General features: G+C 32.6%; 1 protein-coding gene and 1 long non-coding RNA gene across 2 annotated transcripts; both read left to right on the top strand.

Annotated features, from left to right (window-relative positions):
• Positions 1 to 8,385: 8,385 nt before the first annotated feature.
• On the top strand, positions 8,386 to 9,053 carry LOC134242291 (uncharacterized). Its single transcript, XR_009986817.1, has 3 exons — positions 8,386 to 8,460; positions 8,780 to 8,835; positions 8,950 to 9,053. It is a non-coding gene; the product is annotated as an uncharacterized LOC134242291 (long non-coding RNA).
• A 4,512-nt stretch (positions 9,054 to 13,565) lies between these two features.
• LOC134242289 (uncharacterized) lies at positions 13,566 to 21,449 on the top strand. Its single transcript, XM_062724377.1, has 6 exons — positions 13,566 to 13,623; positions 17,323 to 17,378; positions 17,524 to 17,673; positions 19,655 to 19,787; positions 20,765 to 20,817; positions 20,890 to 21,449. The coding sequence occupies exons 4-6, from the start codon at positions 19,711 to 19,713 to the stop codon at positions 21,330 to 21,332; spliced, it is 573 nt and encodes a 190-aa protein (XP_062580361.1). The 5' UTR covers positions 13,566 to 13,623; positions 17,323 to 17,378; positions 17,524 to 17,673; positions 19,655 to 19,710; the 3' UTR covers positions 21,333 to 21,449.
• Positions 21,450 to 23,911: the final 2,462 nt, after the last annotated feature.

The raw sequence follows: 23,911 nt of genomic DNA, 5'->3' as shown, positions 1-23,911 counted from the left end.
CAGACAGAGAGACAGACAGCTAGACAGACAGACGGACACGACAAAAAACTGTATAACCGAAAACTTACGACTTTTCAACTTTATACACAACAATTCCCCACGACATATTAAAATCCAGGCTTTTTGATATCATTGACAGCTGCTTCTTCAATAAAAATGGAACTCGTAAATTTACTTACCTCGTCATTGGTCATTTGCAAAATTATTTTGTTAAAACCGATTCTGATTGCACACATAAGTACTCTGAAGCTGACATCAAGAAGATGCTTGAGTTTCTGATTAACAATATCTATGTGGTTTTTGGAGACCAGGTATTCCAACAATATATTGGAATTAACATGGGTACAAATTGCGCTCCATTATTAGCAAACTTATTTTTATATTCTGAAGCAGAATTTATGTAAAAATCTTATGCGTGAAAAGAAGAAAACAATTGCTGTGGCCTTCAACTCAACATTTAGATATATCGACGACGTATTGTCAGTTAATAATGATAATTTCCTTTCCTACGTCGATACGATATATCCTGGTGAGCTTGAGATAAAAGATACCACAGAGTCCGACACTTCTGCTTCATATTTGGATGTTTTACTTGAAAAAGACACTAATGGTAATCTAACAACCAAGCTATATGATAAACGTGATGACTTTAACTTTTGTATCGTCAACTTCTCTTACTTATGCAGCAATATACCTTTATCACCTGCATACAGAGTATATATATCTCAGTTGATTCGATACGCAAGAGCATGCTATACGTATGAACAATTTCTTAAACGAGGTAAATTATTGACAAGCAAATTGATGAAACAAGAAAATCAGCAGTCTTGTTTAAAGTCATCATTTCATAAGTTCTATGGTCGATACAATGACCTTGTCAGCAAATACAATTTATCATTGAGTCAAATGCTGACTGACGTTTTTCATACCAATTGTTAGTCCATTATTTATACACTGAATTGTCACCGCGGGAGAGAATACATTTCCAAAGATGACTAAAGCATAAGATATTTTCTACCCTTAATTTTACAAGTAAAACATAGAATATATAAAGGGAATCAATTCAAACTCAAAAAAACTATCTCATGTTGCGGAAAGGGGGTGTTGGATTAGATTAATTATTTATTATGTTCTCAAAAGAAAACCGATAACTGTAAATTCATTAATTAGTTAGTGGATGCCGTGGGTCACCCTTGTTTTCGAATAAAATATACCCAATGTTCTATATATTCGAGGTACCCACGAAATTACACTCTTCGTCTTTTGATTGGATATGACAAATGCATGTATATTTATATACACAATATGATTCTATTTCATATATGTTCTATTCTGTCCAATAAACTGGATTCAAAGACATCATGTGTATTAACATTAATTACAGGAAAGCATAAAAGTCACATATGTTAAAAGTTCGATACGGTGCTTAACAAGAAGGAAATATGAAAGCCTTAATTGCTTAATTATATCTGAAATATAACCTCCTAAAATTTTAAATGAAAAATAGTTATCAATATATAGAGTGAAAATGGGATACAAATTAAAACTTTTTTACTGCAATTAGTAAAACTTTTATTTTGATGTCATCGGCAAGCGACGTAAACATGTGTAAGGATAGGTATGTATAACTGGTGTATTAAAATGTCACGGGTTACAATCCAGTGACACATTATGTTCTAAAATATTTCTGTCTAGTACAGATGCACACTGTCAAAATGCCCCATTCAACTTCTAAAATTACGAATATATATATTTGATTTTGATTTCATCATTTAATATAGATTTTAAAAAGTATTCAATACAATCATATGTAGGTTAAAATTTGTTAGCTTCAAAGTAAAACAAAAGTACATGACACTAATCAATGACTCGCACTCTTTTCCTCGGATATAATTTTGAATTGATTTAAAGACGTTATCTTTCATGATATTACAGATTGGTTCGTTTTGTATGCTGTCAAGATTATCAGAATATATCTGGGACGTGTAAAGGTATAATGACACATTTTAAAATTTTACAAACTTATTAATTCGCAAAAAATAGGACTCAAAATGCCATTATACTTTTAAGTACAGCTTGCATCGTTTCTTTTGGAAAGAGTTGTTCAAATCCGTGTACGTACGGGTACTACGGACATGGATGTCGTGAACGTTGTGACTGGACCGAAAATCAGATATGTGACAGAAGAATAGAATGAGTGGAGGTTAAAAGTACACATTTCAGTAAGTAGTATTGAAAACAACAATGTTAATTAAGCATTTCCATATAAGATTTCATGAAGGGATAGAAAATATAGTTAAAAACTTGTCAAGAAAAGATTTCTTACTAAAAATCATTCATACTGATTATATTAATTGTGGAAAATAGATGTCTCGCTTCTTGTACAAAATATTGAGATTACAAACAGTAATTTAAGCTCTGAGTTCCATTAAAATACAAACTGGGAGCAGAGCACTGGCCTTCTAATTATCAGAGATGATATCAGGTGCTGTGGATGAATAACCACCCCCATGTCAACCGTTTACATTCGCAATTTTTATACTAGAACTAAAGTGTTTTAAGAACGGATGTGTCGCCTGCTTTAAATATAATATAACGGTGTACATAATTCTGAGAATTCTGTTTGTTATCTCTATATGTTTCACTGATCAGTAATTCTGATTCTGCAATCAGAATTAAGTTTCATGCAGTGGCCTGCAAATACAAAAAAAGAGAAAAAGAATTTGTGTATTCTTACTGCGTTGAATTCCTATGATTTAGAAAGAATGAATGTTAATTTCTTATATCACTTACATATTTTTGAAAAATACAGGGCTTAATTTGAATTGAAACTGTGCCTTGTTCTCGCAGAACATTAATCATAATTGAAGACAATCTAAAATATTAATTTTAATTCATTTATTATATTTGTTAGCTCCAAACGTTATAGATACAAGATCTGCATGTCATGGGCTCTACTCAATTCCAGGGATACATGTCTGTTACAACGAGTAAGAAAAAAATAAAATGTTTAAGGTATTCAAAAGTTGTGTCCGTTTATTGTCAGAAACACTGTTATCAATAAATATTAATAATTTGAACAATACCTGAATGTACTTAATAAATACCTATGTATTATTATTTTTATACAGAGAGAATACAATCTATGCTAAAAGCAGCATTTTGTCTAGCAATAAAATCTTTAAGTTAATATTTATATGCAAATATATGTTAAAGGCGAAAATAAAGAACAGTGATAAATCTCAAATATCTTTGAACTACACAAATCGATGAAAGGACATAAAACATGAACCCCTGGATATTCCAGAGGGGGGATAAGATGCCTAGGAGGTGTAAACGTCCCCTGTTGACTGGTTACACTTTGTCACCAATTCACATGGCTCAGGCATGAGTCATATGAATTGATCAAGGATACATTACGCATTCAAATCTAGTATTTAATTAAGAAATAAACAACGTTATTCAGTGAACATGGCGTTATGAATAGCAATTGCTCTGCTGGCATATTCCATGATGCGCGCTGACTGAATAATCGTTGTTTATTACTTATATTTGCATTTTTAAAATTTTTTTTCAAGAATATCAGAGAAAATCCTGAGTTACATAAGAACGCGGCTTCGTGTCTTCAATAAAGAAAAACATATGGCTTTTAAATCAGTACACATGATCAATGCTCCTTTTCCCTAAGAAATCAATAACAATTTATTAAGTATTTCCCTCTCAAACAGTTATCTGGATACAAGCAGCGCCATCATTACATTCGCTTAATTTTTGTTTTGATGCAGTTGTGACGTCATCGATCAACGTTATTGAAACCCTCTGACAAAAATCAATAATTTAAAACTATGATGAAAAAAATCAATGCTTTAATAATAATTATAATCCAAGAATGCTTTTCCATGATTTTTTTTTGTTTGTTTTTCTATTTATTTTTCAGCAGCTAGCTGACATCATTCTTGAAATAGATATACTAGTAACTGTTACAGAAATTTTCTCTTTCTGAATGATATCTCCCAAGTGTGAAGAGTTATCGTTGGCAGTTCTCTACAATTTTTAAAAAAGTTTTATTATACAATTAAATACATTGACCAAATTTAAATTTTTAAAGATGTAAATCAGCAATTTTAAATATTCTGAATTTCTTTTTTTTTTTAAAAGAATATTATTTCAAACTTATATTTATTCCTCTTACGAAACATGTCATATATATACTTCTCAACACCTTGTATACCTGTAGTAGAGCTTGATCTACACGAGTGTGATAGAGCGATTGCACACATTGCACACATAGCAGAAGCAGTTGCGTCTATAGTCCTATGAACGCAGTTGATGACTACATGTTCATAGTGGGAGAGAGCAGTCGGTATGCAAATATAAGGCAATGCATTTGGTATGAAATAAGTGAGTTCAAATACGGCTAAATGAAAGGATATATGTGCTAACAAGGTCATCATAGCTGACTAATTTAAAGAACTTATGAGCTGCTGACTTGTAAAATCAGATTACCAGGGAGTAGCATGTCTTGCTCGTCATATAACCAGGTTCTTGGGTAACGAAGAAGTTGGGTGACATAAACACAATAAGCAGGTGATAGTAAGATATTACTTCATAAGTAAGGAAAGCTTACAATTGACAACTTAAAGTCATCTCGTTTGTCATACAATTCAATTGTTAGTTGCTATTTGTCCTACTTAGTCAGTAAAACATCCAAATTTTAAACAGATGTGGCAGACACTGTGATACCTTTATTTCAAGTTCACTTGGATATATCGGGTCGACATTTGATAATAAATTCTCATCATTATTTATTCAAATTCATAGCATAACAAATGATATTGAATGTTGTGAATACTTTTTAAACTTAACGGGACCTTCGACTTTAAAATCCACCATCTTTAAAAAAGTATTTAAAAATTGAAAATTAAATCTTTAAGCTTGCATTGGATCCTGGGGAGAAAATTGTAAACTGCATTGTACAGCTGGATTTTATGGCTTTGGGTGTCGTCAACAATGTAATGTTCTGAAGAGGAGATATGTGATCGTCAGAATGGCTGCATGGAGGAAACTTATATGTCTCTTTAATGTTCTAAAAAATAATTTTAAAAGTTGAGTTACCAACAGAAACGCATTTAAATTAGTTGCATATTGCACTAATATTAAAAATCTCACATACGTTTAGAGCTTTTTATATTTCTATTCAGTGTCTTTATCCTTATAAAATACGTTGCACATTTACAAAATTCAACCTTTTGTAAGACGGACGAGAATTTGTTACGAGAATGTAAAACACATGATAAGAACTACAAACCATTTCAAAGCAAAAAAAGGCACAAATGTACATGTATATTGCTTTGCATCGCTTTAATTCAAACAAATATCCTTATAAATTGTTATACAAGTAGTAATTATGTCACTTAACAACACCACTTTTAAATACCTTTAGGATTATGATTTTATTATAAAGATGAAAGTAATCTACGTGCAAAGAAATCTCAAGTTCGTATGTCGTCGGTCGTACAGCACTGCTATATAATGATTCCATGCGACAAATGATAATTGGTTTTCAATCTAATTAGGAAGGTCGAGGGTTCAGTCACAAACACGACAAACGCACATGTGGCATCTGTTCCATCGTCTAGCGTTTCCACAGTTAGACGAGAATGGTGCTAGTCATAAATCTAAGAAACGATTGGCGTTGATACGATAAAGAACCATGCACGGTGGGTTAACGGGTTCAGGACCGTATTTGAATTTGTGCAGATATTAAATGTGCATATTACACAAATAAAACTTAGTTTCCTTCGACCCCAACTTCTCATCTCAGCCCGCCCATAGATGGTGGAACATGTTAAGTGAGAAAATTTACAGGCTGGATTATTTGTGAATATGATGACCTCAACTCCTCATGGAAAAAATGCTGGAACTGTGCTTGAAGAACGGCAATTTTCAAATGCTCAAATATCCCAGTGCCGACGTAAGGTCAAATTAATTTTAAAGTTTTCACTCACAAACGATGACGTCTCATATGATGAAATAAATCAGCAATCGACATTATACATTGAATGAAACATATGCAGATAACTAAAATTAATTCAAAAGCAAACGTCCATGATACAATACAAAATAGGAGCAGAGAAATTACGGATCTCCAAAACATCAAAGATGAGATCAGGTGCCATGGTTGTTAGCTTACCATTAACTAATTTTTAAATAAAATATCCAAATATGAAACAAATGTGTCTGACTCTGTGGTATCTTTTATCTCAAGACCACCGTGATATATTATCGACATAAGAATGGACCTTATCATTCTCGTTTTATAAATTGTATATACGTGGAGCAAGCTCTTGCGTATCGAATCAACTGTGAGAAATATAGATTCTGTATGCAGGTGATGAAGGTATATTGCTGCATAAGTAAGGGAAGTTGACGATCGAAAAGTAAAGGTCATAGAGCTTAGTTGTATGACTACTATTAACGTCTTTTTCAAGTAATATGCCCAAATATGAAACAGATGTGTCAGACTACATGCTATCTTTTATCTCAAGCTCACTGGGATATATTATATCGACATAAGAATGAAAATAACCATTCTTAATTGACAGTATGTCGTCGATACATGTATATCAAAATGTCGAATTGAAGGCCACAGCAAGTGTTTTCTTCTTTTCATGTACATGATTTTGGACAAAATCTGCTTCATATGAATACAAAAATAGGTCTGCAAATAAGAGGGCGCAATTGATACCTATGGGAATTCAAATATATTTTGGAAGCATCTTTTTTATGCTAACGTCAGAGAACTTGTGAGTATAATCAGAATGTATTTAACAAAATAAATTTGCAAATGACCAATAACAAGGTAAGTAAATGAACGAGTTCCAAGTTTATTGAAAAAACACCTGTCAATGATATCAAAAAGCCTGGACCTCAATTTATCATGGTGCATAACTCTTCAATCAAAGCGCAATTTAGCCTTTTTAGTCTCTATAAAGGCTTGTTGAAAAAGATCCAAGTCAAATGTTCTACACCTGTTTTGTTTTATTCCCACGATTATAGTTCAGGTCTCAAAGTCGATGAATTTAGTTTAGACAAAAATAAACGTTTTAAACATATGTATAATCTATAATCTTTAGTACATTCGGAAAGATTTTGTACTTTGAAGTTAATTACGTTCAATATTTATTACATCATTGATTTAAATAATAAATTTCAATAAAATACTTACAGCATTAGGGTAAAAAGCTAAGGATTTCGTCACAGGTTGTATGATTTGTAGCAAGGTAAAATTAAGGATTAGCACAAGTGTTTATGAGGATGCACTACATATTAGCATTCAATGTTTAATGATTTTGTTTTAGAGATAAAACAATTTTTGGCCATTTAAATTTTGTATCGAATATTTATTTCTTGTTGCTCCAACCTACTCTTCTAGGTATTATTGAATAAACAAGCAATTTCAAACTTCAAAAAATTTTATGCGTGATCGGGAGGCCCGGGTTCGATTCTCGATCGCGGCGCCGCGTCATACCTAAGACGTAAATAAAGGTAGTGACTGTTCCTTCGCCAAGCGCTCGGCACTAGAAGTGAAAGTCACGGGTCTTTCGGATATGACCTTAAAAACGTAGGTTCCGTGTCACGGTAGGCGCTGGCACGATAAAGAACCCTCATTGCTCAATGGCCCTGAGTGCCGAGTATAGGTCAAAATTTGAAGCCCTTCACCGGCATTCGGTGACGTCTCCATATGAGTGAAATATTCTCAAGAGAGACGTTAAACAATATACAATCAATCAATCAATCAAAAATGTTATGAATTGAAGATAACGTTAGACAATTGAGATTTATATTTATATTGCAAAGATAAAATTTTTTCTGCTCTTATTTTGTATTGTTTTATGGACTTTGAGATTGAATACTGTTTGTTATCTCCATATCCTTCTTTTAAGTGATTTCTAGTGGTTATGGAAAACTCTTTTTACACCATGGATTATAAAATAACTTAAGTGAATAGAATAGATAAAGTACCATAAATATAAGTATAAAAATCATGAAAAAATTTTCAAATGCCTGAATATTTCTTTATACTAAAATACATTTTAATTAATTTTCGATTAGAAAATGAAGAAAGGCACAAGATCCCATCCCTTATTTTTTAAAGAACACTAAATGGCATAGATAAACGCGATATTTTTTTATCGTGATAATTTTGTAGCTAGACAGTCCTTCAAGTATCACGTATTTTAAAGTCTAAAGTTCAAAATAATCATCTGTCCACCAGGAAATATTTTCAATTATAAATTTTGTGTAGTTTTGAAATATATTCATACATTTTTATGCCTTACTTCTTAACAATTAACAAAGCCAAATGGAATACAGGTTCTTATTCTGGTTGGTTTTGATATTTTGTACCACTAAAAATTCATACATGTTTTCTGAAGACTCTTCAATTTGTTATGATTCGTGAGTATTTTCTATTGCATAAATTTAACAAAAAAATTAAAATTTAATGAGAACTGACCGGAGTATTAATAATTCTATGGAACACAAACTAAACTTTTTATGGAGTATTTGAAAGAAAATCATGAAATATTCTCCTTAAAAAGAAAAAAGCCTTTCACTTTCATATTCAAAAGGTCGGACTTCAATTAGCAAATTTCTGAAGATATGAAAACAATCCACAAAAATTACGATAGATTTACATATTGTTTAAATAATATGATATTGCCATATGATTATTTTTATAATATATCCTATTGAGAAATATAGATTAATATTACAGAAAAGGAAATCCTTCCTGTTGTCAAGATTATAAGAATATTTCTGGAGAGTGTATAGGTACATTTTCATCTTTTTTACTTTTTTTTTCTCAACGCAAACTTCATAATTAAAGCCTTTATACAATCTATATTTTTAATTTATCTTATAGCTTGCATCGGTTACTTTGGACAGAATTGCTCCAATCCATGTATGTACGGGTACTATGGACATGGATGCCGTGAGCGTTGTAATTGTTACCAAAATCAGACGTGTGACAGAAAAAGAGGTTGTATTGCTTACAGGTCATATTCAATAGCCAGTAAGTGCTTTTCATTTTAAGCATGATTCCGTTTATTCAGCTTTAGATAGAGCACTGGCTGATTGTGTTTGAATCACTGTACTGCAAAACTAGGTTTTCCAGAAAATATATTTAACCTGAAAAATCATGCAAATATTTAGTTGACAAGGTTAAGACTTTGATAATGGATATTTAATATTATCTCCATGTTGCCATAAGATAGGCAAATGAACCAATATCATTACATATTATTTACTTTAATCTGACAATCTTAAAAGGAATATATATTCAAACTAGCTGGGCAAAAGAGGTTATAATTTCCAGTATTATACCTTGTAAAAATTATCAGAACTTTAATAATGTTGTAGGAGAAAATTGAATTGAATTACCTTCATCATACGGAGTTGATATTTCTCATTTGAATCGATACTCTACTTGTGTACAAGTTCTAAAACGATGTAGGTTAATGAAATGCAAGTTGATGATAAGCTTAAGAAAATCAGCAGTCTCGTTTAATGTCATCTTTTCGAAAGTTCTATGGTCGACACAATGACTTTGACAACAAATACAACTTATCATTGAGCCAAATGCTGACTGATATTTTTCCCACGAATTGTTAGGCCATTATTACACAGTACTGATTTGACAACAGATTTTCCCTTATTTCCCGATGATGTCAATGAGCACACGGCGGGTCTGACCGTTCTGCAAGGGATGATCATTTTTCCCTGGCACCTGATCCCACCTCTGATGTTTTGGAGGTTTCTGTTTGCTCTGCTCCTATTTGTACTGTTTAATGGACATTTGAGCTTAAATACTGTTCGTTATTTCCATACACTTTATCAAAGGAATAGAAAATCAAGGTTATGCTTATCTTGGAATTGATTATTTTCTATGAAACAATATATTAATTGAAATTCAACTGATAAGAATATCTATATATCTCAGAAAATAGTAAATAAGTCTGACAAGGTTATTATATCGACCATAGACCTTGCGAAATGATGACTTTAAAAGAGACTGCTATTATTCGTGTTTCATCAGCTTGTTTGTCAATAACTTACCTCGTTCTAGAATTTGTTCATTCGTATAGCTTACTCTTGCGTTTGGAATCTACTGAGAGATATACACGCGGAATGCAGGTGATGAAGGTATATTGCTGTGGTATCGACACAGGAATGGAAATACTATTGTTTATTGACAATACGTCGTCGATATATCTAAATGTCGAGTTGAACGTCACAGCAAGTCTTTTCTTCTTTTCACGCGTAAGATTTTGCACAAATATTTCTTCATATGAATACAAAAATAGATCTGTTAATAACGGAACGCAATTGGTACCCATGCTGATTCCGATAAATTGTTAAAAGATCTGATCTCCAGAAACTGAAGCATCTTCAGAGTACTTGTGTGTGCAATCAGAAAGTGTTTTAACAAAATAATTTTGCAAAAGACCAATGATTAGGTGGGTAAATTTACCAGTTCCCTGGACCTAAATATATCTTGGGGAAAGGTTGTGTATAAACTTGAAAAGTCATAAATTTTCAAGCTATTAATTTTGGTAAAAACTTGTGATTTCAAATTGTCCAAAAGTTCTTTGGAATTTTTGAGTATCCACATCTGATTCAGACCACTTCTTGAATGAAGAACATAGAGATATGATTTTGAAGAATTTCATCCTTAGAAAGGGAAGTATGTGTATGTGTTGGATAACCACTTGTAGAATTAAACCCAAGTTCTTCTAAATTCAAATTATATAATGAGTATTACACACAAAGACAATGTTGTTACCTGCTTTGTCAGAAGGGACCAGTACGTACTGATCGTGTAATCTATCACAATTTACTTTTTCGCATCTGGATTATTGAATCCAGAAGGATAGATAGTTTTCATATTGTCCTTCAATCTTGTATTACGCGACTTTTACATGGATCTGATACATTTAATCCATTCTGACAAAGTGTCAACGTATATGCAATATATATAATAGAGAAACACCGACATCTTACGAACGAACGTAACCAAAAACGGGGACCAGTCATTGTAGTCTATTGTATTCACTGTTGGATTATTGAATTCTTCAATTTTATGGATGATATGGATGATGGATAAAACCCCACAAGATACCTCAAAGCCATGTCTTGTCGAAGTCGCTACCGTGACGCTACAATACATTTCAATGGACATTTAAACGAGCAAAGGGGTTCGAGAAGGGAAATGAAAGGAAAATTCAAAAAATGTCATTCTGTGGCAGTAAATAAAAAATAAAAATATGTGCGGATACAGTAGGGATCGAACGGTGGGGGAGGGGGTACTTTACAAAGGACGCTCTGGACAATAAGGAGTTATGGTCTAAATTTAAATTGCAAAAACCCAAAAACTTTGAAGAAAGTTTTGTTCAAAATACTATATGCTGCGAAAAATATAATTAATATGGTTTTTAATACACAGGTGTTATAGCCATATCATAAATCCAGGGGAATGCCTGTTCGTAATTTGTCGGTTGATAAAGCTTCTTCTTACAAACATGTATCTTAAAAATCTTCATATAATTCTCACGAGGAATTTTTTGTGAATGTCTCTTTTAATTTTTGGTCCCCCCCCCACCTAACTGAAAATGCTTGCTTCAGGCCTGTTACATATATATAAAATAAAAGCAGCTTAGGATAATTTAGTTAAGATCGCCATTTAATACATCATCTAAGAAGATTTTGTCTACCATGAATGCTCGTTTATTTCTTTGAAGTGATATTTTAATAAATTTAAAAAGGAATATCTCCCCCTTCTCTCTCTCTCTTTTTCAATACAAGACACTTTATAAAGCGCACTACCTATTTACTTGATTGCACGGACTTATTTTTTTTCAAGCTGTAAAAAGTAACCTTACCCGATATGGACAAAGCGCACACTACGAGTATTTTGTTTACGTTTAATCACTGACGCATGCATGACAAACGTGTTTCCTAATCCGTCTAAAGTACTATGGTGCATTTTCTTCTATTTGCTCGCTTTTCTAAAACATTGTAAGTGATTACAAAAAAAATTGACATGAGCAAATTTCAAATACAAAGTGGTTAAAACACTATCCGTTCTATTTTACACATATACTTATTTCTTCCGATTTTAAACTTTATATGGGTGCAATCACTGGTCCCGAGAAAACTATCGAGATATGGGAAGTTAGGGAGAGTTACGTTCGTTCGTAAGATGTCGGTGTTTCTCTATTAAAGCACAGGGAGACTGAAGAAGGTCATGGTTTCGCAAAGTCTTTTGTCAATGCAATAATCAATGACAATCAAAGAATCAGTAAATCCAATGTCGACTGAAATTTTTCATTCTAGGGCAACAATGATTAAATTTTGTGTTCTTCAGACCTGCGCGCTCGTATGAATAGAAAACTAAAATAAATGTAAATTTATTTTCCCACATGCGGAAAATCCCGTGCTAATTTCTGTTCTATTCAGCTCTATTTTTTAATGTTATATCTGTTTGCTCTACAAATTATAAAAAGTAGAAAATTTATTATTTTTCGCTCATTCTTTTCATATTCTGCAGCTCGCCACCGACAAGTGGTGGCAGCTATATGAGTGAAAGATTTTAGAGAGGGACGTTAAACATCAAACAATCAATCAATGATATTCTGCCAAAACATTGTGCCTACAAAAATGATTACTATTATCTTATCTCTTTCCTACTTGTACTTTTTTTATCAGATGTCAGACAAACAAGAAATTAATTTGGTGTGGCCTACTCCTCAGCTTATCATTTACACACTGAATCGTTCTACAGATTTCCGCTTTTCTTTTAATCAAATCAATGAGCATAGGGCGGATATTGATTCTCAACAGAGTCTTTTTTCTCTTTTTGGGCACAAGTTACCATCATCGATATTTCAGAACAATGAATGGCACAGGCGAACGGCATTCGTTTTTTTAACGTGATATTTTCGTAGTATAGCAGTCATGCAAGAATCATGTATAATGCTTAGTTTCAAAATCTAAAGTTCGAAATAATCATCTCTCCATAAGGAAATACTTTCAACTATAAATTGTTTGTTGTTGCTAAATATAGTTATATATTTTTATGCCTTACTTCTAAACAGTTAACTAGAAATAGGAAAACAAGTTCTTTTTCTGCTTAGTTTTGATATGTTGTAAGATTAATAATTCACACGTTTTTTTAAAGACTCAACAATTTGTTATGATTCGTGAGTATTTTATTTTACTGGATATTTTGAACAGAAAATCATAAATTAAATATTGACCCAATAATTCTACACACTCGATTAGATTAAGGTGTAATTAATATTTTTCAAAACCATTATATTAAAGATTTGAAAAAAAAATAATAATGAATTTAACGTGATATAGAAAATAAGTCCCTTTTCTAATTTCATTTTCAAAAGGTCAGTTTTCAAAAGCGAAATTCTCTAGATACAAATTGTTTACATAATACAATTAGAATCTTATTCATAAAAAATGTCTTAGTAACAAAAGTTGTTGAATTTTACAGAAACGAAAATCCTTCCTGTTGTCAAGATTATAAGAATATTTCTGGAGAGTGCATAGGTACATTTTCATCTTTTTTACTTTTTTCTCAACATGCAGTTTATATTTAAAGCCTCTATACAATCTTTATTTTTAATTTATCTTATAGCTTGCTTCGGTTCCTTTGGACAGAATTGCTCCATTCCATGTATGTTCGGGTATTACGGACATGGGTGTCGTGAGAGTTGTAACTGTAGTCAAAATCAGACGTGTGACAGAGAAAGAGGGTGTATTATTCAGAATACTTCATATTCTAGTAAGTGTCTTGCATTTTCATATATGATTCCATGTCTTCTGCTTAACAAAGGTACTTTTTGTTAATACTATGCATGCATCACTGTAGTATACTATACTAAGACTTTCATTTAGATTTCAAGATAGATTTGCATAAAAATCATACAAGTATCCTTAAGGCCAGTTTGAGGCTGTCATAATACAGGAAATAACGTCATTGCCATTCTACTTTACGATATGCAAAAGAAAAAATGGTATACCATCGTTTTAAATATGTTCTAATAATCTTTAAAAAGAATATATGCTAACAATGCAGGAAAAAAGAGATGGAAAAATCATATGATAAATGTATACGGAAAAAAAGAACGGTTATCGAAAGTGAAACAATGAAACAGTCAGTAGAACAAACACTTGAAATATTAGAAGCAAAATGCAGAGGAAAAAAACTCCTGTAACAAATTATATAATCCCTTTGCTCTTTCTTAGATATTGGGCAGACGGAGAGACTGATTGTTAATTCAGTATGAAAATAACAGCTCAACAGTTGATATGAACGAAATCAGTGAACATTAGACAAGAAAGGGTTTTCTTAAAAAAGATCTCATAATCAATTCAGAGACTGCTTAAGTTCAGTTTCTTCCGAGAAGATCTGATATATATTGAAATAGCTTTGAAACAAAAACTATATGCAGTTGATAATGACAAAGGACAATGTTCAAGTTCAAACGTCAATGAAACAATACAAAAAAGAACCAAAACATCCAAACCGGCCAGGTGCTCCTTATCATGATCGGAAAAACAAAAAAAATCCGTCATCAATTAATTGTATAATAAATGTTATAACAACTAAAATGAAAACGGCAGTTAGTATTTGATTCAATGATAAATTGTATATGCTGACAAAGTCATTGTAACGAGACTGCTTATATTCTTGTTTCATCAACTTTTTTGTTTTGTTTATTTACTTCGTTTTAAAACTTGTACATAAATATAGCATGTCCTTGCATATCAAATCAACTGAGGAATATAAAAGCCAAGCCGTATACAGGTGATGAAGGTATATTGCTGCGTTCATGGGCACTCCAATAGATTGTTGGAAGACTTGGTCTCCAAGAACCACATAGATATTGTCAATCAGAAACTCAAGTATCTTTTGATATCAACTTCAGAGTATTTGTGTATTTTAACAAAATAATTTTGCAAAGGACCAATGACAACGTAAATTTACGAAATTGTCAATGTTATCAATAAGCCTGGACTTTAATTTATCGTGGGCAGTGGTAGTGTATAAAGTTGAAAAATAGTATGTTTTTAAAGAACTGTAAAAACTGTAAGAACTTAAAAGACTGTAAACCTGGTTACAAAATTCTACAAAGCTATCATGAAGACTGGGTCATCTTTTTTTAAAACAAAAATGTATTCAGCCGCAGAAATACAGAAAACTTTTTTTTCTAATTTTTTGGATGGTATCTGATTTGTTGTATCCGCCTCAGTGTATTCCTTAAAAATTATTGCATTCTAAGTTAAATTCACCTAAAAGTTTTATTATTTGTCACAAAATGCTGTACATAATAAATAATAAAGCAATAGAATAATTTTAGCTAAAGTACATCATCGTGTCCTCCAATTAATTTTAGGTTTCTTTGGTGAATTATACACACAAATCTGTGTGTCAATTCTATTTGTTTTGTAACCCTGCGGCACACTCATCGACGCCTCGACATAAAAACATTCACTTATCTTTGTGTATTTATAAAAAAAAAAAAAAAAAAAAAAAACATTCTTAGAGTATGGCCAAATATCAACTCATAAAAAAATTCAAATAATTTTTTCCGGCAATTTCTAGCATTTGTTTCATTTCTTTTACCGCATAATTGTGCTTTCATGGATATCCCGTTTCTTCACAGATCGTTTTCACCCGATGTAGTTTTCATCCTTCAAATTCCACCTGTGCCAATTAAACACACAGGCACGACTCGTTTTTGACATATTTCTGTCTTTTAAAACATGAATGTACTCAGAACATGTTCTTGAGAAGTGAAAAAGATGAGAGACATAAACACTCTATGCAGGTAATAGCGGAATATCATTGAAGAGATAAGAAAGGTTGACGATAGAAAAGCTTGTCTTCTTCTTTTCATACAGTCATCTCATGTAGATTTTTTCAAATTTTGCTTCAATTGAATATAAAAACACGGCAACTAATAAATGAGCACAATAAGTGGCCATCGCAGGGAAGCGGCAGTCTTTTTTTTATATCCGCAGGAAAATCAGAGTAAGAGCTCGTTTCATAATCGGAAAATAACGGGATAATTCGTCAAAAATTCAGTGTGTGATAATTGTCTAATAATTAGTATTAAAACGTTAATCGGCATTTGACGTAATAATAAATTGTACATTTGTGTATTTGCTGACAAGGTCATTGTATCGATCATAAAACTTACAAAATGATGACTTTAAACGTGACTGTTGATATTCTTGTTGCTCTAACTTGCCTGCCATTAAACTACCTCGTTTTAGAAATTCAAGTTATACATATCCTTCACAATGAAACGACAGAAATGACCGATGTGTAGTAGAAAATGCTTTGAAAAAATGTCACTTTTGTTTATGTGTAGATGGGCCCTGTTATCGAGTAACATAAGATTAGAAGGTGAAAAAAGTATATTAAGCTATAAATTACACAAGAAAATTAAAATAATTTTTATATTTATCACTCTGTTGTATGCATTTTATTTTTATAAATGGCTCAAAAACGTTTTTTTTATTATTTTAATTATTTTTATTTTATTTATTTGTATTCATAAAGAACTTGGCATGAAAATTTTGCTATCTCTATTTTCTTTTATTTAAAATTAAATATAATAAACAGAAATATTTCGATCTATCTAAAATGTACTTTATCATTTCATGTTTAGATATTCACGCAATAATCACGTATTGTACGCATTTTAAAAGTCCAAAGATCAAATCAAGTGTCTGGCCACCAGGAAATATTTCTGTGAAGGAGTTGATGTAATTTTGTAGTGTATCCCTTCCTATTAGGTTCATATAACTTTTGAAAAAAAATCACAAAAGCTGAATGGAACACATATATTTTTTGATTGTGACATATTTATTATGCTCGATTTCATTTTCATCGACTTCAGACATAAAAATGTGTAAGGATTTGTAAGTATTTTTGTGTTTAGATATTTCAAATGAAACAATTTGATGAGAATTTTCTCGTGTTTCCTTAATTTTCCAAAATAATGGATTGTTATTGCTTAACCTCTTGTTAAGAAAAACATTATGAAAACTTTTTACAAAACATGATGATAATAATTTAATTCAATGAGGGGAATAGTCTTCTTGTTTTTTAATTCATTTTATCAAGCAGTGAAAGTTGGCACATTCATCATGTCTCATCTGTTTAAAAAAAAATAAAATATTGGCATTAATGAAATATTTCATTTTTTCTAAGCAATATAAACTAAAAAATTACAGAAATGGAACACAAAGCTGTTGTCATGACTACAAGAATATTTCAGGAAAGTGCACAGGTAACTTTTTTCAACATTTACTTTCTTGCTACGCATGGAACATACTGAACACCGAATGATTGATTGATTGATTGTATATTGTCTAACGTCCCTCTGGAGAACGCTTAATGAATTAGTTTTTATTGTTAAGCACTTTTATCCACAGCTTGCATTGGTTCTTTTGGAAAGGGCTGTTTAAATCCGTGTAAGTATGGGTACTACGGTCATGGATGTCGTGAGCGGTGTGACTGCAGTGAAAATCAGATATGTGACAAAAGAAGAGGTTGTTTGCTTTTGCATAATGATTATCTTAAAAGTAAGTTGTTTTTTTTTTTCATTTTTGAATGTGTATTTTTAAATACGTTATGCAGGGTAATTCTTGCCCCTGTTTTATTTTGCCCATTTCTCCTTTATCGCAGGTGGATAAATTTGAAATGGGGCGAATTAAAACAGCACAATTTAATTTCTTGAATAGATCTGTGAGTTAGTTTATTTAAAACAGGAAAAAGTTGTCTGCATTTCCAAAAAGGGCAAAAGTAATCCTGTATTCCGTAAAAGAATCATTTTCAGAGAAATCAGAATAATTTTCTACTGCGTATATTGCATTTCAAAGTCACTGGTGGATCCAATATTACACACACTCTCCCTCATCCACACACACATTTGCATTTTTTCACTTCCTCACACAAACAACACCAAATTAACGAAATAATTCAAGGATATCACGAAACGAGAAATAAAAAAAGCAAACAATACAGAAATTAACTAAATACAAACGCACCTGCTACAATTCAATTTTGATTTATATAGAACTCGTAAATTTACTTACCTGGTCATTGTTCATTTGCAAAATTATTTTGTTATGATTGTAAACACAAGTACTCTGAAGTTGACATCAAAAAGATGCTTGAGTTTTTGATTGACAATATCTATTTTTTTTTTGGGGGGGGGGGATACCAGGTCTTCCATCAATCTATTGAAATTAACACGGGTACTAATTGCGCTCCGTTATAAGCAGACCTATTTTTGTATTCATATGAAGCAGAATTTGTGCAAAATCCTATGCATTAAAAGAAGAAAACACTTGCTATGGCCCTCAACTTAACATTTAGATATATCGACGACATATTGTCAATTAACAATGGTATTTCATTCCTATGTCGATACGACATATCCTGGTGAACTTGAGATAAAAGATACCACAGAGTCTGACACATTGGTTTCAAACTTGGATATTTACTTGAAAAGACGTTAATGGTAATCTAATAACCAAGCATTATGATAGACGTGATGATTTTAACTTTTCTATCGTCAACTTCCATTACTTATGCAGCAATGTACTTTCATCATCTGCATACGTGGTTTATATATCTCAGTTGATTCCATACGCAAGAGCATGCTCTACGTATGAACAATTTCTTAAACGAGGTAAATTATTGACAAATAAGTTGAAACAAGAATATCAACAGTTTCGTTTTAAGTAAATTTTTTCGTAATTCTATGGTCGATACAACGACCTTGTCAGCATACTGTCATATGCTGACTGACGTTTTTATATAATTGTTTGTCCATTATTTAAACATTGAATTGACGATGGATTTTTTCTGTTATTACCCGATCATGACAAGGAGCACACGGCAGATTTGACCGGTCAGGAGATGCTCACTCCTCTATCGCACCTGACCCCACCTCTGATGTTTCGGAGGTCCGTGTTTGCATTGCTCCTATTATGTATTGTTTATGGATTTTGATATTGAATAATGTTCGTTATCTACATTGCCTTCCATCAACACCAGGGTATACTCTTCAGATGCGTCGCACCTAACTGCTTTATTGTCACGGGTATCTGCGTATAATGGCGACTCGTGTTCGTGCTGGTTATCTCGCATTACCTTTGTTTACATTTAATAGCAGTTAGTGTATCTGTTTTTGTTTGTGTACTGCACTGACCTGTACAACTATAATTGTAAGTTTCTTTGTTTGTTTTATATATATGGACGACGTATTGTCTAATGTAAAAATTAGTATCGTAGATAATTATATCGAAAATGTCGTGTGCCTATTTTCGAGTCGTGTTCAGCTTTAAATTTGTATATAATCAAGTTGTGTAAGCGCTTTGAACAACTACAACTAAGGAAAGATCATGCTAAGTATCTTAAAGAAGGTATTTATTATCTTTTTTAAGTAGGGTTTCAATAAATTAAAGAATTTATACTAGTAGGTTGTAAAAGGAGAAAAACAATGAAAATCGTCGCAACTCGGTTATTTTATCTTCAGTTTCCTTTTTTGTCATTAAGATATAACTAAAGACCAATATAAGAGATCCAACGAAAGCAGCCACATTTTACAATCAATGATGATAATAATTTGCAGTGTTCTTGCTCTTGTCTTCATCGTGTTGGGAATGGTCTACTACCTTCGAAGTAAAGTGTGAGTATGTCTAAATGATATACACTGGACAAAATTGCTAACGCACCACCTAAGAGAATTGATATTTTACTTCTAAAAACCTGTTTATGATGTATTTGATATATAAATCTGTTACTTTGATAAGAAATAAGGCATGTTAATGTCAAACTTTATAAAGGACTACAATGTTTACTGAAGTGTGACCAATTCATAGAAAAATTAAAATCGTGTCTATTCAATTTTAGATGAACATTTTTTCAATTTTTTCTTTGTATTTGTGTTTTTTCCATTTGTACTAATTAAAAACTCAGAAAAAAAGTTACACCATATGCGGCGTTTGACGCTATAAGAGAGTGCTAAAGCAGACAGTATGGCTCTGCATGGGGTTCCTTTAGAGAAATCTGTAAAAAATGAAAACAATAAAAGGCTCATGAATTTCATTTATGAAAAATTGTCCCAAATAGATTAACAAACATAAACATGTTTACTTTAGATTGCCACGGCATTAGGTTAGCAGCATACAATAAGTTGAAAATGGTTCCACAAAACTGGGTCAACCGGAAATTGAGTGGATTTGATATGGACACTAAGACACTGGGTTATTTCTAAGCGATAGAAGAGTCAAATACTTTTTGTTATTTGATTTATAACTTGAGGACTACTCCTGTTGCAACCTCACAGATCACCCTTAATGATCAAGAGTTTCATATCTGGGCAAAAATGGTGCACAGTGCACAGCTGGAAATTGGTTTTCGGACAAGAAGGTCATTTAAGGGTCTTTTCATGATACCTAAACATTTGTCAACCCCACTGTTTTGGAAAAAATGACCTATTATATACACTAGCATCGATCTTACACATGCTCAATTCACAGATAAGAATTAACAAGTGGTGCGTTAGCAATTTAGTCTAGTGTATTTTATCATTGAAAATAAAATGGTGCCATTAACGTCATTTTAACTTTATTCTAAATATTGATACTTTGTTCTAAATTTTAGGATGGAGAAGGGATCAAATACCAATATCGATGCTACGGAATCTTCACCTTCAGGTATATTCATTTCCTTTTTTTAGTTAATTCAGTTTGTATTTGAGTAGGACTATTTTCTCTCTTTTTTTTCAGAAAATGCATGTTCGGTGCAGCAGGAACAAGGCGAATGTATTTATAATGATGTACGCGAATCACGGATGATTGAAAACACGAGAATGTTTCGACCAGAAAATGCCAGTATGCAGAACAGGTCAAAGGTGATGGAAGCGTGCATGAGTGTACCAAAACAGCGCCGAGAAAAAGTCCAAGAATCAATATCTAGCTCTCTAGATCTGGGATATTATGGAGGATGCGGTGATAACTACTCTCGGTTACAACTTAAAAAGATCCGTACGTGTACTTTGCCTTCTAAGTCGCCCGTCAATATGAATGATTATGCTTGGATGAAACCGAATCTATTATCTGTATCACATGAAAACATTTACACTGAAAGGGGACATTTTAAAGAGGGTGAATATGCTAACCAGTCACTAAAGGAAAATCCCATCATAGCAAGATCTGGGGTCAACCAGTAAAGGATCTTCCGACCGTACAGCTCTGTGAAATACCATCGTAATGTTGATCAAGAGTAGATGATTTTTTATAAGTCTATATATAGAATTTTGACCTTTAGATGAATTATTCAATATCCAAAAAACGGATATTGAATAATTCATCTAAAGGTTAAAATTCTAGATATAGACTTATAAAAAATCATCTATTCCTTTATATTTAAAAAACTGTTTTTCTTTAATATAAGTAGAAAAGGGTATGTAATCAATTGAAAAAATCGCAAAAACTTTCAAGGTTTTTATTATGTGCTTTTTTCTTATATATTTAATGTTTCATGTTTATTCGATTATTTTTATTTTTTTAAGTTTCTTTATCCCTTTAAATGTCAGTTTGGCAGCTTGTAGTATTTGCTGTCATTTTGCTACCAAATCCGCATTGAAACCATTATCAGATAAATTAAAAACACAAAAAATGTTTCACTTTACCAGTGCAAATGTATTTTAGAGAAACTGGAATGGGATATTAAGACTGATGATAAAATGTATTTACTCCCAATGTCTATTAAAATCAATGTCCATTCAAATCAAGAGCGATCATACACAGACCTCAAAACATCAGAGATGAGATCAGGTGCTTTCGAAGAGTGAGCATCCCCTGCAGACCGGTCACACCCGCCGTAAGCTCCTTGTAATGATGGGGAAAACAGAAAATATTCAGTGTGTAAATAATGGCTCTCACAATTTATATGTAAAATGTCAGCCTGCATTAACCTTACAAAGTAATTCTAGAGGTAATTCTCCAACTTAATTGAATTTTTCCTTTCTAAGGGGAATAAAATGAATAAAAAAGAAAATAGTATTTATTAATAAGTAAAAAGTTTATTGTAACAATACAAATCAAAGTAGGAGCAATCAGGGAAGTTTAGAACAACAGAGGTGGGACCAGGTGCCATAGAGGAGTGTGCTTCTTCTGCTGACTGGTTACACCCGCCATATGCTTTAATTTGCATGACTATACATGCATACACATTTTTGACTTCTTCTCAAAAACCACTGTTCCAACTTGGTAAAAAGCATTCTTGGGTGAAGGGGGGTTCAAATTATTAAAATGAAGGGCCACGTCCCTTTTCAAAGGGAGATAATCAAGAAAAAAAAACAGAAAAATAGGGTGAGGTCATTAAAAAATCTTCTTCTCAAGAACCCCTGGACCATAAAAGCTGAAACTTATGTGGAAGCATGCTGGGGTAGTGTAAATTCTAAATTGTTCGTGAGCCCCGGGTGTTGGGCGGGGCCACAACGGGGAATCAAAGTTTTACAAAGAAATATATAGGAAAAATCTTTGAAAATCTTTTCAAGAACCTGGGCCAGAAAAGCTAAAACTTATGTGGAAGCATCCTGGGGTAGTGTAGATTTCAAATTGTCTAAATTATGATCAGTGGGGTAGGGTGTGGCCACAATGGGGAATCAAAGTTATACAGATATATATAGGAAAAATATTTGAAAATCCTCTTCTCAAGAACCACTTGACCAGAAAAGCTGAAACTTATGTGGAAGCATCCTGGTGTGGTATAGATTCTAAATTGTTTTAATCATGACCCCCGGGGGTAGGGCGGGGCCACAATGGGAAATCAAAGTATTACAGAGAAATATACAGGAAGAATCTTTAAAAATCTTCTTCTCAAGAACCACAGGGCCAGAAAAGCTGAAACTTATTTGGAAGCATCCTGGGGTAGTGTAAATTCTAAATTAATCAAATAATGACCCCCAGGGGTAGGGCAAGGCTACAATGGGGAATCAAAGTTTTACATAGAAATATATAGGAAATATCTTTAAAAATCTTCTTCTCAAGAACCACTGGACCAGAAAAGCTGAAACTTATGTGGAAGTATCCTGGGGTAGCGTACATTCTAAATTCTTCAAGTCATGAACCCCGGGTGTTGGGCGAGGCCACAACGGGGAATCAAAGTTTTACATAGAAATATATAGGAAAAATCTTTGAAAATCTTCTTCTCAAGAACCGGGGCCAGAAAAGCTGAAACTTATGTGGAAACATCCTGGGGTAGTGTAGATTCTAAATTCTTCAAATCATGACCCCTGGGGGTAGGGCGGGGCCGCAATGGGGAATCAAATTTTTACATAGAAATATATAGGAAAAATCTTTGAAAATCTTCTCAAGAACCGGGACCAGAAAAGCTAAAACTTATGTGAAAGCATCCTGGGGTATTGTAGATTTCAAATTGGGGTAGGGTGGGGGTCAATATGTATTACAAGGGGGAAATCTTGTAAAGAACAGAATGGTCAAAGCTTCTCAGGTGAGCGATGTGGCCCATGGGCCTCTTGTCTTCCAATCAATATTGAGCATAGACTTGGACATACTTATTATTTTTACCAAAGGTGTATGAAATATATGAAGATAACAAACAATATTCAAGCTCAAAAGTCGATTAATCAATACAAAATAACAGCAGAGGAAACGGGTAGGGTTAGATATCATGGAGGAGTATTCAGCCCCTTCCGACCAGTTACACCCGCTGTGTGTTCCTTTCAGGATCCGGAAATAACGGAAAATCCGTTGTCAAATCAGTGTGTAAATAATGGACTAA

This window comes from Saccostrea cucullata, unplaced genomic scaffold, assembly GCF_032062105.1.
Source record: "Saccostrea cucullata isolate Sc308-1 unplaced genomic scaffold, CSIRO_AGI_Scuc_v1 ctg15023, whole genome shotgun sequence".
Classification (NCBI taxonomy): domain Eukaryota; kingdom Metazoa; phylum Mollusca; class Bivalvia; order Ostreida; family Ostreidae; genus Saccostrea; species Saccostrea cuccullata.
Note: the sequence above shows the minus strand (reverse complement) of the source record. Positions and strands in the feature narration are given on the sequence as shown.

Excerpts from the sequence above, each read along its gene's own strand:
- LOC134242289 (XM_062724377.1), top strand. The coding sequence starts at position 19,711 with ATGATGATAATAATTTGCAGTGTTCTTGCTCTTGTCTTCATCGTGTTG. Across the intron at positions 19,788-20,764 it reads TACTACCTTCGAAGTAAAGT|GATGGAGAAGGGATCAAATA; the intron begins GTGAGTATGTCT and ends TCTAAATTTTAG. Across the intron at positions 20,818-20,889 it reads TACGGAATCTTCACCTTCAG|AAAATGCATGTTCGGTGCAG; the intron begins GTATATTCATTT and ends CTTTTTTTTCAG.